The sequence below is a fragment of the Opisthocomus hoazin genome, chromosome 5, assembly GCF_030867145.1.
Source record: "Opisthocomus hoazin isolate bOpiHoa1 chromosome 5, bOpiHoa1.hap1, whole genome shotgun sequence".
Classification (NCBI taxonomy): Eukaryota; Metazoa; Chordata; class Aves; order Opisthocomiformes; family Opisthocomidae; genus Opisthocomus; species Opisthocomus hoazin.
Window position 1 is genome coordinate 65,530,259 of NC_134418.1, and position 19,565 is coordinate 65,549,823.

At 37.4% G+C, this 19,565-nt stretch overlaps 1 protein-coding gene across 2 annotated transcripts in view; it reads right to left on the bottom strand.

Annotated features, from left to right (window-relative positions):
• FBXW7 (F-box and WD repeat domain containing 7) overlaps positions 1-19,565 on the bottom strand; it is a 185,333-nt gene that overhangs the window by 87,053 nt on the left and 78,715 nt on the right. For both annotated transcript variants that reach the window (XM_075421563.1, XM_075421562.1), the window contains exon 2: positions 17,021-17,578. In XM_075421563.1, coding sequence (XP_075277678.1) covers positions 17,021-17,509 — 489 coding nt within the window. In that variant the 5' untranslated portion in view covers positions 17,510-17,578. The remainder of the gene's footprint in view (positions 1-17,020; positions 17,579-19,565) is intronic.

The following is a 19,565-nucleotide window of genomic DNA, read 5'->3' on the forward strand; positions in this document are numbered from 1 at the left end:
CCAATGATGCTCATTTTAAGTGCCTGTCTGTCATTTTAATCAGAAGACCGCGCTTGAAACCAGATCACTTTATGTAGATGCATAAAAGTGCCTGAAAACTTGAGTTTGAAAATACTAGCTTGAGATTGTCACGGACTATTAGCTGTAAACTTCAGAACCCAGAAGATTCAGATTAGCTGTAAACTTCAGAATCCTGTAAACTTCAGAATCCAGAAGACTCCTCTTCCTTTTTCGGCCAGTCCAGTGAAGAGACATCTTAGTAAAATGAAAGCATGTAGTAAGCAGCAATAATTTTTATACCTTCCAGTCAGAGAAATTCAAAGTGATCCTGTAGCAGAACATTTTAGGAGCTGTGGACCACAAAGCAAATGTTACAGAATTAACTAGCTCACTCAGTATACTTAACTCACGAAGGCCATGGTTTTAAGACACAGATCTAAGAATTTATCCCAGCAATGAAAGCAAGCTTACTCAAACTTCACAGAATCTTCTCCTAGAGCTGACAATAGTTTTGCATATTAACGTTACTGGAAAAAAAAAATAAACACACTCATGACATTTTAGTATGGTGATGGAACAGCACAAGACCCAGAGAGACCTAAATGAAGTATCTGCAAGTACAGAAAGATTAAAACGCAGAAAGCGGAACTCGTTTTTCCACAGTTCTTAACATCGGTGAACAGCTGCCCTCAAATGGATAAAGCAGAGCACTGCAACGTTTTGAAAGTCACTTTCTCAAAATACTAATAATACTATAATAATCCTTTGTATATTTAATAATATACTAAAAATGTTATTTAGGAAGTAAGATTTGCATAGCTGTAGTACACAGAATGCACTATAATTTATTACACACAAGCCTTATCGTTCCCTTGATACTCATGCTGGTCCCTGCCCACGTGTAGGAAGAGTGAGAACCATTTTGTTAGCAAATCAAGGTGGTGTATACTACACTAGTAACTACTCTTATATAGCAACGGTGATCCCAAGTTTATTTACGTGAGGGATTTCTAATACCAGTATACAAATAGTTCCCAAATGATACGCTGCACATTAGCCTGTTTTGTACAGGCAAACGAGTAAGCTATATAGAGAAAAGGCACTACTGTACAAAACTAACTGCAACTATATTGGCAGTGCTGCACAGAAAAGGCTATTGCTCTAAAGAGCCTCTGTTGTATCCAAGTTTACCCAATACAAAAATCCACATGTATAAGAAAACATAATGACTCAGGTCCCTGAGGGGGTATGGAGGGAATCAATGGAAAGGATCATTTCGATCTCACCAGATCAGAGTTTCCCCCAAAAATGTACACTTGAATAGTACACAAAAGGGGCAAAACTACTAGTAAAACATATGAACTGATGGCTTTCTCTGTACTTCATGGGAAAAAAACAAGTGTAGACCTGTTGTACCATGAGTAACAGGATGAACAAAGCCTGGCTCCAGGTAAGATTGTCACACCAGTTCGAATTGTGCTTGAATTCCACTATGGCTTCTTGAAGGCCTTACAGTCCCAAAACATATGAGGAACTCCATGGAAAAGTCATTATGAACAGTCCAGCCATTAGCAAAGCTTTATTTCAGTCTTATACCTTACTATGACTTTTGACTAATAAATGGCTTCTGTGAAAACTAAGGAACAAACGTCAAGTGAACCTATTTACACGGTCAGAGCAAAACGCAATTCCACAAGGATCCAATGATGTCTAAGCAAATGATGGTCACCCTGTAGACTTCTTCAGCAGACACATTAATAACTTTCTCACTTTCCTACCTACCCTCTCATTACCTTGAAAACTTGTGTAGTCTTAATCTCTCTGTCAAATTGGGTGAAAATTAGTAAAGACATCCATAAACTCTGGAAAGCAAGAAGGACGATGGGCAGATGTCTCAACTGCACAAGCTTTGTTTTCTTTGGCAAAGCTTAATAACATAGTGAAGAATCCAGATTTTCTCGGTTATAATGCTGGCTCTGGAATCGTATTGAGGCATGACCATTAATTACTACTGTGATGAAAGAGGTTGGTATCTAAAACAAAAAAAGTTACTTTAAAATTTTTGCCATGAAAGTGCAAGAAGGAGATACACCTTTCGCAGCTGCTGGTGGAAGAACTTGCATGACACTCCTACACTGAAAAAAGTTATTATGATTCAAACAAATATATATAAAGATGATGGTAAAGCTGTTGTCTGGCAAAATGCTTCACACTCCACGTGACAACATTCCCCAGAAATCCACTAGTACAGACCAAGGAAGATCTGAAATACAGAGTATATGAGCAAAGGGGAAATTATCAGATAAACATATCTACCAGACATTTTTCATGCCCATGTGCATGCTTGAATCTGCTCAAGCATCCTGGTATCTAAGTGTGAGTGCACGGAGAAATGAAATCTTATTGAAATTTGACCTACTGTGTTTTAATAATTATGTATGGCATTTAAATACAGTAGCCTTGCCTGCTGAGGAACCCGAGCAGCAGGTCAGACTGACCAACAGCATGGGTTCACTAGTTTCAGTTTCTAATTGCAACCACCAATGCAAGTGAGTTTGAATGACTGTCAGTAGAAAGTAATAGATCTCCACTGGATCTGTTCGATTCCACAGCCGATATCCTATGGAGCGGAAATGAGACAAGCAGGTCAGCTGGAGATTCTAGCAGCAAAAAGGAGAGAGAAGAGTAGCACCTCCCCTCCTTGCTTTGGCTATTTCATTCCAAACTCTTCCTTAAACTGACTGTAGAACTTGTCAGGCTTGTGAGCTCTGAAATTACTCCAATGAGAAGGATACCTGAAAATCCTCAAATTTTATTGTTGCTGAGTAATTTTCCCACTAGATTAGCAAGTGTAAACAGCTCACAAAGCAGTCAGATGCATGATGAGACAAACGCGAGACAAATGCAAAACAAACAGCAAAAGTGCTTGGAAGTGGTGAGTAGTCAAGACCTCCATCTTCTATAAAATCGTAGAATGGTTTGGGTTGGAAGGGACCTTTAGAGGTCATCTAGTCCAACCCCCCTGCAGTAAGCAGGGACATCTACCACTAGATCAGGTTGCTCAGAGCCCCATCCAACCCGACCTTGAACATTTCGAGGGAGTAGGCATCTACTACCTCTCTGGGCAACCTGTTCTTGTGCTTCACCACCCTCACAGTAAAAAATTTCTTCCTTACATCTAGTCTAAACCTACCCTCTTCTAGTTTAAAACCCTTGTCCTACTGCAACAGGCCCTGCCAAAAAGTTTGTCCCCATTGCCTGCTGAAAAGTTTGTGCCCCATCTCTGGGCAACAACGAGCTACTAGATCACCTCTCTCTGCCCATGGATCCCTCAGCCTGCAATACTGGTCCTGAAGAGACGTCAATGATAAAAGCTTCCTAGGCATCTCAACAAATACAGAATTTCATCTCAAAAGGAAGGGAACATGCACGTACGTGCCGTTATAGGCGCAGGATCTGCCCTCAATCACAACAGTATAGTGCAAAAGAGCATCTGACAAATTACAAGGGACCATTTTCACAAGCTTTTGTAAGATCACATGAAGTGTTTATGAAGGAAACATACAGACTGTCTTGTAAACTGCATATTGTCAAGACTATATAATACAAATACTAATGACACTACCACATAATTAAAACATATCCGTAACCATGTGCATTTTAAAAAATAATTCCTACCATATTTAGACATTCCTCTAAGTGTACATAATCTTTTGTAACCAGAGGCCTATATTAATTGGCTTTACTCCACAAGCCTCCTAACTTTATTTACTGTACTATGGGGTCTTGTTGTTATTGTCACTTTTTTTTTTTAACTATCTTTAAAGCATGTGTCTTCTTCAAACATCTCAGAAAATATTCCAGGTATGTAACAGAAATCCAGCTGCATCATCTTGCATTTTACAAATATTCCAGAAATGTCTTGCCCAGTCCTCATTGGTTATAATACGACTTGTTGGATAAGCAAGTTCAACTCTTTGGTCTAATCAGAGTTGCACCAGCTGTTAAAAAGAATTGCTACAGCTGCTCTGCAGGAATTTATTTGCTGACCACTTATTTATGCTGTTGTTGCACCTTTAAATAAAGCTGAGGCAAGAATTAGGAACTACAACAACAGGTAGAGAAGTCATGCAATATTTAACACTGGATTAAAATGTAAGTCAAATTCCCAGCTGAGGATAAGCCGGGGGAAGGGAAAGCAAGAAGGTTGCTTTTATGAAAAATAGGAAACAAAAAAATTAGTTTTCCATGAAGTAATTCAGCTTTTCTTATCACTGCATCACCTTTCCATGTAAAATGCAAGATATTCAATGAGAAATTTTCTACTTACACACATATACACACAAAATATACACAAGGCAGTACCAAAATATTTGAAATATAATTATCAGTTTCTGAAGGGTCCAAAAAGCACTGCAAAAATTAGGTTTGGACTTAGAATCCTTTCTACTTATTAAACGGGAAAAAGAACAATCCACAAAACTTCAGAAAGGTGTTAAAAATATTTCTGCCACCTAATACACACACAAAAAAATTTCTATAGTGAAAAATTCTGTCCAGATACCGTTTATTCAGCATTAAAAAAAAATTCCTCTTGTATAAAGCCTGACAACACAGTAACACTCTTCATATTAGCTACTGCCAAAATAAAAGGTCAAAGTATTGCATTTTGTATGTTTGAAACAATACAGATATCAAGGTCTATTCTGATATGAGATTGTGTTTTTCTTACTAGAACTGCAAAATACACATAAATCTAACAAATGCAACAACTGATTGTTACACTGGCATTCATTCGATAGCATCAAATTAAGCTGTATAATCCTTTTCAGCTGGTTAACAGCATACTGCAAAGGGGTGTGAGGCTATTTATAAAGCTCAAGATATGTGAAGTTAAGAATGCCTAGACTAGACTCCAGACAAAAAAGCAGGTAGTCCATGGAAGGGCTGGCACACTTCATTGGTATGGTAGCCACCTTGATCTTTTATTTGTCTTATTTCCTTTTTTTCACCTTTTTTTTTTTTTTTTTCTAGAAGAAGGGGAAGCTTTGCCCGTATTTTTATTTAACAAACACTGGTTTTCTCCAATTTGTTCAAACATCATTCATTATTTAAAATGCTTTGAAGTATTTCATAGAAATTGACTTTTTGTATATGGACAACCAAATCCAGCTTTGAGTTTACTGGCTGTCTGATACTCTGACTTCAAAGCCTGCCAGCAAAGAAATGCAGTGCTTCAGTACCAAATTCTGACTGGTACGGCGTAGGAAGAGTTTCAACAGTCTCTCCTCCAGAACAGATACACACACATAAACAAAGCAGTTAGCTTACTTGCTGTAGGACATGTAATACTAGTGGTGAACATCAAAGCCAAAAATTGTGCAGATGGGTGAATGCCTCAGGGTACTGACTGAAAGTGTCCTTGCTTTGGATGAAGCCCAGCGTAAAGAGAAGGAACAGCATTCTTACATTTGGCAAGAACGAGGGATCCATAATGAACAATTTTAAGTCTGATTTTTTTTCCATTTAGCTGTGTCACTTCCAGTTTCTTAATTTCATTTTTACTTACTCATTTTAATTATGTGAATTATTTTCTGGGTGTTTTAGAAAATCTGACCACAGGATCAGAACTGAAGGAATTATGACATTGGTAAAAAGAGTGTTCATTGTTTCTTGTATTTTTATTTTTTTTTAGGATTTACTATATTTGGGTCAATAATGATCATAGTAGCTGCCATCCTTAAAGGACACTCCATAATGTAAGTGGGAAGAACAAAGGGTCTCCTGTCCACTTCCAAACATAGATAACCAGTGGCTGGATGACATAAGAATGTGATTTGCACTTACAGGAAACATTGCTCATACTTTACCTAAAAGTAGTAATGACTTCTGATGATGAATAAGGTGGAATTTATCCCTGCTGGCAATCTGTAGTGGCAGTAGGTACATTTTCCACTTCAGCAGAGGCACCAGAGATTGAATAAATGTATTAAAATTTAATAAGCATTAACAGAGTAATATTTCATGACACAGCTGAAAAGCATAGCCACTGTATTCCAAGATCGAATTACACTGAATATTACTAAAATTCACAATTCGCTCCTTTCATATTACGCAATATACGGTTAGGTAGTAAGGCCAGAAGAAAACATCAGGTTTTAGTGAGAACAAACACAAAAAGAAGTAAGGTTCTATAAGAAATAGTTGGTTTGGACCACCTTGACTTGGGATAGAAATCTCTGCACTTCCTCAGTAATTATGTCCTTCTCAGATCCCCTCCCTCTGCCCAACTCTTGTTACAAACTAAAGAAACAAAACACAAAATCAGCAAGAAGAGAAAGGAGAAATAAGAGAGAAGTGCAGAAGAGACGCCCGACAGCAACGTTTTCCATTTGTATTTCAGTGATTATTATAGATACCCATCTACGCACACAAGAACTCATGACCTTCACCTTTAAAATCTCAATACCAATTAACTATATGTAACATTTCATCATAAGTTATATTATACAGAGTCAATACAGAAGTTTTATGGAGGGTTTTTTTTTTAACATACAGCACTTTCTGCAGTAATTCAGTGAAGTCCTGAACTTGTGTCACCAGGAGAGAATGGGCAGAACTCTAGCAAAATTTGCATGGAGGTGAGGTTTAGACAGTGCCTTCAGTAACAAAACTATGAGGAAGAGAGGAGAAGATGCTTGCGACAAAGAGAATAGTTTACAGAAACACCAGTTCTAAGTTTTATAGGGATTCTTCTAACAGAAATTTCATCAATGAAGAAAACTGGAAAACATTCGCATGACACTTAAACAACAGCAGATTAATAAGTCTACACAAAATGCATGTTATATCATTACAACACAAGCACAGTTTCCATGCACAGATCTGACACCATACAGTACCAAAGATAAACAGTTCATGTGTCAAAAATTCTCCTTTGTCAACAGACATTAGATGCTGGCTGTTCAAACACTCTGCTAAGACAGCTTGGAAATTTTGGGTTTAAGCCTTCTGCCTGTTCAGAAATGATTAAACTAGCACAGAAACTGACACTGTCTAGATTTCCTCCTTATATCCAAGAGTTTGTAAAGATATGTAAATTACTCTACTGTGCACAGTCTGCTGAATAGCAACATGTTATGCAGATAATGAAAAGTCTCCTACAGAAATAAAAGACATGCTGCTATTTTGCAGATTACAGTGAGTGAGAAATGCATCAGGAAAAAATGTTAGTCCTGCAGCACCTGTTAAACATAATTCTGGTCCTCAGATCACCTTCTGTTCCTCTGGAAGCTAATTTCAGATCTCATAATTTTATAAGTATAAAACATCAGTGAATACAAGAAATGTACTTATCATAACTTACATTTTAAAAAACACACTTCAAATTCATAGCCAAAAGAATATTTAACACCATCCATTTGGGAAGGGTGGTGCCAACAAAACCGAAAACTAACTCACCAGCAAAAGTTTTACTTTCTTCACACTTTGATTCACCATTTGCACCAAGTTTCATAATCAGTAACATCAACTCCAGTCAAACCCCAAAAGGTGAAGGAGCTTAAAACTTGATGCTCGGAGCAACAGCATCCACTGATAAAATGTGCAGTAAACACAGCTGTATCACTACAGGCTGGAGATCTTTGGGCTAACGATCACATCAGGCAAAGCACCTGCCATATAGTCAAGACCAGCATAAGGAACAAATGGCATATTTAAGTGGGGCAGAGCTCCCAACTGTGTGTGTTAGACAAGCCATGTAGATCAACAGAGTAAGCATACTGAAAGCATTCTCAGGCACATTTTCATGAATTGTACTTCCTAATGTTGTTGCCATTTAATTGGCGAGTTAAAATAAATTGTAGTAGTACCATTTTTTTTTTTAAAGCTCATTTTCATTTTGAGAACAAAAATGCAGAGCAAAAACCATGTAGATGCCTAACTGACAGTGATTTCAAAGTCTATGAAAAAGTGTGCAACTACAAGACACTGCTTTAAGTAGCTATCCTGAAGGTATCAATTTAATTTATTCTACACAAAGTAAACTGATACGGCAGTTTGAGTAACACAGGCAAGTCCCTTTCCAATATTTACCTATGCATGGGCCAAGCAACTAAAAGACAATTCGGGTCAACACAACCTTGTGGCAATGCATCAATTCTGAGCAAGTGTAAACCAAGCGGCTGACCTCAATTATTGGAACAGAAGAGAAACTTGCTTGTGCCTTACTCAGCTAGGGCTTTAGTCTAGTAAGCAATCGCTGTAATGGGAAACTAAACGAGAAACGAAATCAGCACTATCTCTTGCCACATTAAAAAATACGCATCCTGCTGTAATGAGGCGGGGGGGGAGAAATCAATGAAAATCTACTTATTAAATACAATCTTGTAGTCAAAACTATGACCCAAGCTGTCAGCATCAATGTTTTCTGTCAAATTATTTTCTTCCTTCCCAGGCACTGAGATTCTTGACTTCCCTTTCTATACACAGTTACTTACCTCACAAATTATACATTAGCACTATCATTTAGTTCTGTAGTAGTATTTGTAGAATAAGGTAAGACATCCTTCATTAAGGGAAAGAAAAACAAGAACTTATTGTAGAAGATATTCCTGTCCTCTGACTGCAAGTGACATTTCAACATAACAGTTAAATTTAATTACTAGGTATTCAAGAACTTTGCATGAGAAAGCAGAACTAGATAGTCAAGTTCTTAGACAAGTCACAAACTGTATCAGGGATAACCACGTTAGTATAAGTGAAGCCCACACATCAATTAGCAAGCTTCATGATACACTTCCAGAGCAGGGAAAATTAGCAGAGCAGCAATTATTTAACACCAATTTTACCTGCAAGTGAAGGTGTAGGAGCAATTCTACTTACAAAAGGCAAAAGTACAGCTAAACCACAGCAAGCCTTGGGCAGCAGATTAAGCCATTAGTTAACACAGTCAAGTAAAAGCAGAGCAACCACTGCAAAGCAGCATGCTGCAGGTTAGTACAGATGGGGAAGAACCTCGCGATCTACAGTGAAACTGAGAATCTGCATTCCTTCCAGGGATGCTCTAATATTTAATAAACTACATCTTAATGACAGTTACTTAACCTTTCAAAACGATCCTGCATGCTTGGAATCATTAGCAACTAAACTGCGTAGCATATAAATGAGAAAGAAGTCAAAGGTTAAAAGTGTTGATTGATATCAACCTCGGAGCATGAAAATGTTATTACAGTCCAATAGGGAAATAAGGCTCTGTATTGGAAAAGTATTAAAAAAAAAAAAAAAAAAGTTAAAAACAGCAAAACTTGCTCCAAAATAACTGTCATGGTAATGCAAAAGTAATTCTGACTGGCAGTTGTAAAGACCATTTATTCTTTATCCTAAGTCATTTACTTCTCTTAACTCATTGTACTTTAGTGCTGTAGTTCACAATAACCAAGGGGGGAGAAAATTTGCCAGTTCCTAAGCTTTTAGAAAGTGATGTGAAAGAAACTTTAATTAAAAAGGAGAATCCCAGAGAGAAGAGGAAAAAAAATTCTGTTGCCTTTTTGAGTGATTCTTAATGTGTATCCTTTTTGACACAGCTTTAGCTGAATTACTACTTAGTTTAAAAACTCTTTAAAGCATTAACTGTTAGATTTCTCAGGAGATAAAAGGCATGAATAATCTACATCCCCTATGTGTGATCCCTGCAAAAAATAAAGATGAAAAAAAGAATCTCTTTTTGTAGTATAAGGTTTTTCTCTTTCTCCTGTGCACTCAGGGCACAGAACTACACACTGCATTCTTATCACGCAAGCCATCTGAAAATGTTTAATCCTTATTTTTCAAGGAAATACTCCTACATAATTTCATTTACTGGAAACAGAGTTCTTCACAAATAAAAAACATTGAGTCCTTCTGTGCCAGTTGTATGTATTCCCTAGACTTAAAAAACATGCTTCAAGTTTTTAGCTGCAAGAACGGGAAAAACCTTTGTAAAGGAACACTACACAAGTCTCCGTCGGGCTGCAGCAAAGCAATAGCAGCCCCCTCTGCTGCTCAGAGAGAAAAATATTAACATACACTGTTACAAAACCACCACATTACCTACACACAACATTCCAAACTTCTCTCAGCATGTAGTGCCTGTACATAAAACAAAAACCTACTTTCAAGGATCAGCATTTCTCTAATCCTTTATTATAAACCCTTTATTTCCCCCTATCCCTACAAAGTTTATTAACGTTCTGACAGTAACCGCAGATTTTCACACGACTCCCTTTTCACTTCACATACGCACAAACTGCCCAGTGCAATCTTATTTTCTTCAGTTTTAAAATTAATACCATCCTTCCATACAGAGCCAAAAATCACTGAAAAATAAATCCTTTATATCCTTGTTGTCTATAGACCAGCTTGGAACAAGCACCTCGCAGTAAAAAATTCTGTCCCAGTCTGTGCTATTTGAGAGCTCAAAGCCGCGTACGCGAGCATGGCTTTAGCTTTGTTTCAGAGCTTGCGAGATGGGTGTTTAAGCTCCGAGGGAGAAGTTTTCCCGCAGTACACCTCGTCCCAGGTCCAACAAAGTCAATGCAGCTTATTTGTTCTGTCTCTCCCCCACTCCACTCACCAGGGTCAAACAACAGCCAAGAAAAGGCACTCTTGGAACAGCACCGTTAAACACGCACACCTGGCGACTTACAGCCAGCCAGCCAGCATGGCACATCGAATCAGAGGATGCTGCAATCAAAGTACACCATTTTTACCAGAAAATTAAGCTGCTTCTTAGCCTTTACCATTGTTATATGTAATATATGCTATACATGAAAGGCATCTATTAAAAAAATCGCCTCTAGTAATTAAGCAACTGCTCAAATATGACAACTGCTGAAGGGATATGAAAGTGGTTTTTGTGGCTGTAGATCCAAACATACAAGAATTTTTCAACTTCATTTTAGCTAATCTGTTTTCTGGTTCTTTGGAATCTCTGGTTAACCAACATAACAAGCACCATCACAGCCCACAATCCTGCAACATGCGAACCTGCATCTGAAGGGGACACTAACTTGGAAAGTTAGTGAAGGGTTCTGCATGAAGAATGCCTGTCCCCTTACAAGAAGTCACCATCATAATCCAAATAGTTAGCACAGAATTAATGTTTCACATTCATATACCCTAATTTGTTAAGTTTCACAACAGCCTCAATAGAAGAAAAGGAAATAAATGTTTAAGCGGGATTTTATTGCAGAGATTCTTGTTGAACAGTGCCTCTTGTCCAGAAGTACTGAGCATCTCCCATAGGCAGGCTCAAACACTCCTTCAGACATCCCTCCAGACAGGCAGAGCAGACCAGTGTGTTTCCTGAAGCCCAGAATAAGAAAAACGGCCACGCACCAGCTAACAGCCCTCCTGCTCTACGCACTCACTTGGGTTTTAAAATTCAGGTCCTTACAGAAAACATGAAAACACCCTTAGCACCTTCTGGTATATTCTCCCCTCAAAACACAATTCGTGAAGAAATATGAAATGGTTCCTGGAATCCCACCTCCAATGGGAGGATGTGGCATGAAAACAAATATGAAAATTCAAGATGGCATCTGCCTAAAGTGAAAGGTATCCTTTAAGATCAAAGAGGGCTGCCATTTGCTTATCTCCCAACAGCTATCTCCTACACATACAACCTTCTGCCATGGACACAGAAAACTGCATCTTCTAGTTTCTGTATAATCTTCAGCTTGTTTGCCTCTTTTGCCAGACACCAGGTTCAAGCATGCAAGCAGGAGTGAGAAAGGAAACATACCTTGATACCACAACTTTACCTAGAGCATGTATATATCTGCCTCTGGAGATCTCACACCTGCTAGTCTGATACAAAGTCGTTCTTTTGTTTAATCATAGAAATCTGTGACAATATTTGCTGGAATAAATGCAGCTAACACTTCTCAGGAATTCATGGGTTTAATTTTTTTTTTAAAGTGATTGTTTCATAACTGAGGCGGCTTCAGCATTAGACACATTTAAAGTATTCTGTAATGTAGAATTTTAGATAAAGAAAAACTAACAGAGCAAAGTTAAATTCATGGTAGCTTGGGTGTAAGTGATCATGACTTTTTCCCCCCTTCCACAAAATACACCAAATCCAAACCAAAGCTGAATGAACCTGTAAATTGTTTTAACCGTTTAGAAACAATTTCTAAGATAATCAAGAAGCCAATACTCCTTCAAATAAGAAGAGTTCACAACAGTTAAACAACTCAACTTGAAACCGAAAGCCTCAATTAAAGCCAAAAGATTTAAGTACATCGAAGCTGAAATTATTATTTAAAAATTACAAAACAGAGTTGTAGAAATAGTTAAGCAAACAAAAAGACATAAAAGATAGAATGAGTTAAAGATGATACATATTATGATAAAAATTATTTTTAAGAATTAGAAAAAACAAAACCTTTCAGAAATCTCAAACAAACCTAATGATATATAGAAAAAAATAGAAAAGCGAACAGAGTACAACCTGGATAATCATAGTGTGAAATCCAGGTGTTAGTCCAAGAGAAAATAATGCAATGGTTGACAAAGTAATAGGATTAACTGCATTGACGCCAATTTTTCCATAAAACCATGCTGGTTATCATTGGTCATAAACACCAGTTTTGATAAAGATAAAACATTGTTGGTACGATATATTTGTTAATACCACAATTTCAAAAGTATGAACACAGGTAGACAACCAATTTAAATATAAAATAAGCAAGAAATTTAATTCACATGAGCTATTTCCCAGTGTGGTGACTACCAGTTAATGTGTTCTTGTCCTTGCAGTGGTGCAGAATCCCACAGGTACTGAGGGGTAAAAGCAATTAAGAGCAGCTGCTATGAAAGATGTGATGCACTGTAAGTATATTTGTTTGCTTATATTGTGGTTAATTATTACATGGCCATTCCTACGGAACTCAAGTAACACAAACTCATCAGAGAGTACTGGAAATGGATGCCACAAGCATGATGCAATCAGTGAAGAATCAGTATCACGTGCATGTTTCGGTAAGAGTTCTGCACATATTTACTTTGCCCTTTACTTTTATGTAACAGACATGACAACATTTGAAATGACACAGATCAGTTAGAGTGAAAATTAACAAACAGTAAAGGACCTGATGAGGTACACCTGATGTGAGAAAACCCTACTCACTTTAATACAATCAAGCATCAATTCCTGTCTCTAAGTACAAAGGACACAGGCCATGCATACAGAAGAGACAGCTCTCTGCAAAAGGCTTGCATCATGTTCAACAAATCAGATGAACACGAAATCCCAATGCAATGCTGCAGTCAAAAGAGTTAACGGAATCGTTTGTTACATAGACAGGTAAATATGTAGCATGAACAAATTTTAATTGTCATTGGCACAGTTGCTACTGGAGTTTTAATCTCAGTTCCAATATCTACAATTCCAGAGAGATGTTCAAAAATCAGAGAGAGTGTTCAGGGAAGCATCATAACAAGAACAAAGAACAGAAAAATATGCCAAATGGACAGAGTGTCCTTATTATTTACATTTAAGAGAGCTTCCAGGAGCGAACTTGATTGCTTTATGTTTGCAGGGAAAAAAACCCACTTGTTAAACAGCTCTTCCGTACAACACAAAACCAATAAATCATAATGGTCAAAAAAAGACAGACAACAGGAAGTCTCTACAGAGTAGAGTAAAGCTGCAGAAGTTTAAACACTGATGATAACTAACAAACTATTAACCTAAGCTTGAGAAAGATTTACCTTGCTGGACTGTTTCCTCTTTTCAAATGTCGAAGTTTTTCTAAAAACATGCTTTAGCTTGCGCATAAGTCAATACAGAGCGGCCTAACGTTTTATGCAGGAAATTGTAACAGGTAAACATAAGGATCCTCGCGATTCCTGGGTGCTGCTGGTGAATGCAATGAAGACTCTCCTGAACCACCAGCCTTCTCATTTTAGGCGTAACATTTTCACAACACTAGGGCAACAATTACCTCAGTTATTTGCACAGGGCAGTAGTATGAGTCAAATATTTATATATAATTTCATATATATTCTATAAACATTACCTAAAACATGCATATATATAAAATATATTTTTCTACAAATATAATGGTTTGTATGCTTCTGGTGAAGTTTATGAGGCAGAACATAGCAGGCTTGCTGCTGTCAAGTGGAAGTCCAGGTGACAGGCGGCAAATGCAAGCAGGATACTTTGTGGTGCTATGCGGGAACCTTCCTTAACTGCACAGGATCCACAGGCCAATAAGCAAAAAAAAGTCAGATCAGAAAGAGACTTTGAATAGCTTATGAGGAAAGGAATAAAAAGTAAAAGGATAAAGAACAGAAATATCAAAAAGTGGAGATGAGCTACACGAGGACACCTACGGCAGTAGCAGTTGCTATTTTATTCAGTCTCACTATTATCCCTTGATATTTGGTAGTGATGAAAACTCTCCGTTGCCAATATTGCTACGCACCACCTACTAAACTAGCAACTGTGTTTGATGAGGAATGCATGCTTCTGAGCAGCCAGGTTTACATCTGGCACACAAACAATAAGTAGCGGATTCAGCCATCACAGCTGATACTGGTGGTTCAAAGCAAGTTCCACAGGAGTACAGCATACAGCAAGAGAGCAGGTAATTCAGCCAGAGTTATGAGAACTGTACTAGACTACAAATGCCAAGAAGCATATCTGAAAAGCTAAAAATACGTCCCTTAGGTCCAAGTCTGCTAGGATGAGCCTGTCTTCAACAGGCAGAACCAGAAATCACTTGTAAATACAGCTGATGCGTCTACAAACACTCCTTTTTCTTCTCAAAAGCAGCATATTAATTTAGTCATGTTTATTTTCACTCTGGTAATTCATTCATGCTCCAGCACAGCTATATTTCTACAACAATTCTTAACATAAAATGTGTCCCTATGGTAAAATGTTGAGTTGTTAATGAATTGGCAACATTAATGTTGCGTTAAGTCAGTCTCACTATGTAACCACGACCTAGAGCAGCACCAGCCCAAGCAGCTTTCTAACCTGTGCTGATCCTTCAGGGACACAGTTAAAATTGCCTAAAATAGAGCTGCACCGTGAATCAAGAACAACTCCCAAATACAGTTTGCTACCTAGCTCCCCAACAGTTCTCACAGGAGCACAGCCTGGGGTCAGAGCATAGATGAAAACAGCCAGCACTGCACAGAAATAATGTGCAAAGCAGCTATCAGATCACATAGAAATTGCGCATCTATACAAAAATCTTTCAGACAACTTCCTTCAGGCTAAACCAGCTTGTTTCAGTCTATGTCAAATACCCTTTAAAAAAGAAAGATAAAGCCTGCATCCATTATTGTAGATGACAAAGAAAAGCTTTAGAACCAACAATCACTGAAAACTATGCTCTGCTCTGTCTGTATACATTTTGAGTATGGTTATTTACAAAGCACTTCAAAAAGGTTTCCAATTCAGAGACTTAAAAATATATTTTTGAGGGTAAGCGTTTCCTACATTAACTGTTAAGTCCATGCTGGATGCAAGGTGTCATACGATGCTCAATAAGTCATACTAAATCCAGGAAAACCAAAGCATTGGAATAAAAACAAAAATTTGAGTTGTAAAAAGCCAATTGAGTAACACAAAATATGACAGTGTTTCACTCTAAATAAGAAAGCATACACTTCAGTACCTTGAACAGTAGAATTATCAATAAAAATATACATAATTTAATAAAAACTTACGTGAAAACATTACAACTTTTCAAAAATCAAAGATGTTAGCTGAGATACTTTGAACACACAAGTGAATTACATGCTAATTGCTACTACCAGAAACATATTGCTGCAGCTGCCAGAAGCAAATGTTCATCTTATTTACCTGTTCTAGTACATCTTCAAGACTGATTCTCCATCTCTATACATTTATGTTCACACTCAAACACACAGGGAACCCTGTTAACTTATTTTAATGGATTTTTTGTAGTTTTGTTTGATGTAAGCTGGTGGTGTTTTTTTTAAAAAAAGTACACTAAAAATTTGAGGGTGTTTTGTTGGTTTGTTTTCTGAAAGGTGAGAGGAGGCTAGGTGTTCTATTACCAATTAATGATTAAGAAATTGGTACATAGACTTAGGAACAACATTCTTCTGCAAAAACACTTGCCTGTTCCTCTTTTTTACTAGTTGGTATCCCCGCTTCCATTATTCTTTCAGTTTTCACTGCTGCTACAAGTTAACAGAATACCTCCTTCCTGAAGAATTTCAAAAAATGGTGAACTACTGACATACACTGGAGCTAATACTCCAAAACCATTTTTTTCTTGATCTAAAGTGTCAGGTGATATAAGTAGCAATAAAAACTGCAAGTATTTATTTCCAAATTCTTATTGAGAATTTGAAGTTCTCAACAATCATTGCACAAAATTTACAAGGTCCTGACAAGCAGGATACCATACAACATTATGTAATGACTTTGTAACTAAATGACTGGCTAACACTTTTTTTTTTAACCTGTGTTTTATTAATGAACTTGCTATAACCTGGCCAGAAGGAAGAAATTCATGTTTCCGTAGTATTCCATTCTATTTTTTCATTCCCATGTTTTCATCTAAATGAACCAGATATTCTCAGAGAACACCACACATGCACAATTGTTTACCTTCCTTCTTGCCTGCTCTGAGGAAAAAAAAAAAACACCACCAAAAAAACCACCGGGAGGGCCTTATTAAGTGTATGAGTAACATGTAAAAACATTTATAAAGAAACATCCTGATCTTCTGAACACAGTCATCAGAGTTCTATTCCTTAAAACCTATAGCAGTATTTGGTCATGTCCAATGCATGCAAATAATTTGATTATTAACAGTTAAAACAGTATCATTTTTGTGGACTGTATAAATTCTTCATAATGAGCTCTTTAGGAAGTAAAAATCTTTGTTTCATTGTAAAACTTTCATTTAAGTTAAATATGGAAATTGTTTTCCAAAATCCAGGCTTAATGATTAAGAACACACACAAAAAAAATGCAGTTTCTCACCTTTGTCTTTATGTAGAATGGTGATGACTGGTGAATGGGCAAGTCCATGAGGCTATTGGAATTTGTGACACTGTTACTGTTAGCGTGTTCATCTTCTCTACTGCTGTCATCAGATGGATCGAAATCATCGCTTTCCTGGTCCATTTCCTCCTCCTCTTCCACCTCCTCCTCTTGATCACCAGCATGTTCATCATCATCTTCTTCCTGGTTACAAGTGGATTCTTCATCCACTGTAATTAGTCTATTGTTATTTTCTTCTAACTGTTCCTGCTGAGACTCATGCCTGTCACCAAATCCAGGTTCTTCTCCTCCTGTCTCCCCATTCCTCTCAATGTGCTGCTCCTCTTGTTGTCGTCTTTGCTGCTGCTCCTCCTCTTCTACGACCCGATTCATCTGCTCCTCATCTACTTGGCTTGAGGAAGCATTACCTCGAAGAGATCCACCAGTTCGTCGCCTCTTGCTGCCCACAGAGAGCAGTTCCTGATTCATTTCCAAAAGCCAGCTTGCTACTTCTTGGACCTTGGCTAGGCTATCTGAAGATGCAAATGCTTTCACATTCTAAGGAGGCAAAAAAAGTGGGAAATTACAAGTTACATTTTTGATTAGATAAAGCATTAAAAACTTTGTATTACCCCAAACAACTTCAAATTCCAAGAAACAAGGAATAATTTCCACTTGACACACAGCTAGAGAAGCCCAGACTGGAGACAACTTTGCAGCAAGAGAGTTACTTCTCCTATCTACAAGCACCAGATTCTGCAAAATCCAGAGGAACTACTTGTCCTCCTAGTGAGTCCAGAAGAACCATTAACATTCATGTTAACAGAAGATCCAAGTGTGTCATATTACTTGCTAAAAATTGGACAAAGGTCATTTTCAAATGGCATTATATTTTCCCTCTCATTTCATTACATACTTTATATATTGCTCACAAATGATAAACTGCTTTTGGTTTTATGCCTTAAGAGCAAGCATATTTTCAGGTATAATTGAAAGTTTTGTTTCTTGTTACTAAGATTTTCTCTTAAATGAATGAAGAGAGCACCCACTGAACAATACAGCCTTATCACTTCCAAGTCTTAAATTCGCCACAGAGATGCCCAGTGCTGAGAAGCAGACATCACTTGGCAGCCCATGCAGCCCAGAAATGACATGTGCCTTGCCTGACAAAAATTACTGCTAGTAAATTTCTCCAAAATCTAAGTACCTATAAGCAAACAACATGAAAGGTCAGCATTGAAATACTTAAGTAATAAAATACATGATTCTGCTAAATGCTTAAGTGAAAAAAATAACACTATTGTTACTGTTAATATACCCAAATGAAATTCCAGCCAATTAAAAAAATGAACATACACTAGTACTGTTATATATTTTTAATTATTCCTACATTTTTGTAGTGGCCATCAATTCACAAAATTAGCTTCAGTCGTAGGTGATTTCAGTTTTACTCTGTATTTGCACAAAAAACCCAACTTGTTTTTTTTCCAGCAGCCTGTAAAATGCTTTATCAAAATTTAATTACAGGCAGTGCTACATCAGAAATTATCAATATGCACAGAGGCGATGCATTCGCTAAAGAACAGATGGATGTACATTATCTGAGAGATCTGAAACATTAAAGCTGCCTTCTGTCACGTAAGTGCATTCAGAAATAACTACTGTCAGCTAATACACAAGATACAATCATTTCCATATATAAGGTAGATAAGGAATAAGACAGGATTATTATTTTGCAGGAAGACGTGTATTTACAAATCAACAACCAGAGAACTAAAATGCTGGTTTTCAGCCAATACAGTGCCGCCTCCTTTTATACTCTCTGAGGGCAAAATGACTCAAACCAGCCAAACCCCAGCAGACCCACAGAGGAAAGCTGTTGCTTTCCTACCCACCTTAGACTGCCAAGAGATTTTTTCAGACAGACACCAAAACATTGCAGTGCAGTGGCAAGGCTTTGCACAAATGTGCAAGGCTCATTAAACTTGGTCAAGTCTAGCTTGGCAGCTCCCAGGTAAGTTTCGTAACACTTGCAGCTGGTTTTATAGAAAAGCAAAATACAAGGAATCCCTAAGAAAAATGGAAGTCCCTGGACTGATCCAACTGTAAATTCAGAGTTGATGAATGCATCCCCCATCTATATTGAAGATTAAATTATGCTTAAGCAGAGTTCTTCAGCTTTATCCATTAAATTTGTACAGAAGACATATAAAAATATCCCAGAACAACAGTTGCTCAAAACCACCCGTAAGAAATGCAAAGCAACACTTAGAAACTACAGAGAAAACTCCTCAGGCATACCTACCACCCACAACAGATTGCATTCTGTACTGAGAGAGAATGAAGACCACTTCACTTTTTGGTTTAATGATGGAATCTCTATGTCCCTCCAGTAGATGCAAAAGTTGTTGAACATTTTTAACCAATAAAAACATTTAACTATGGAAAAATAGGTAAATCTCCATCAGTACTGCTGGTTTTATTATTCCTTTTTTATTGCTTGAAACTTTAAAGAAAAAAAGGGAAATAAGGTGGGTGCAGAGAG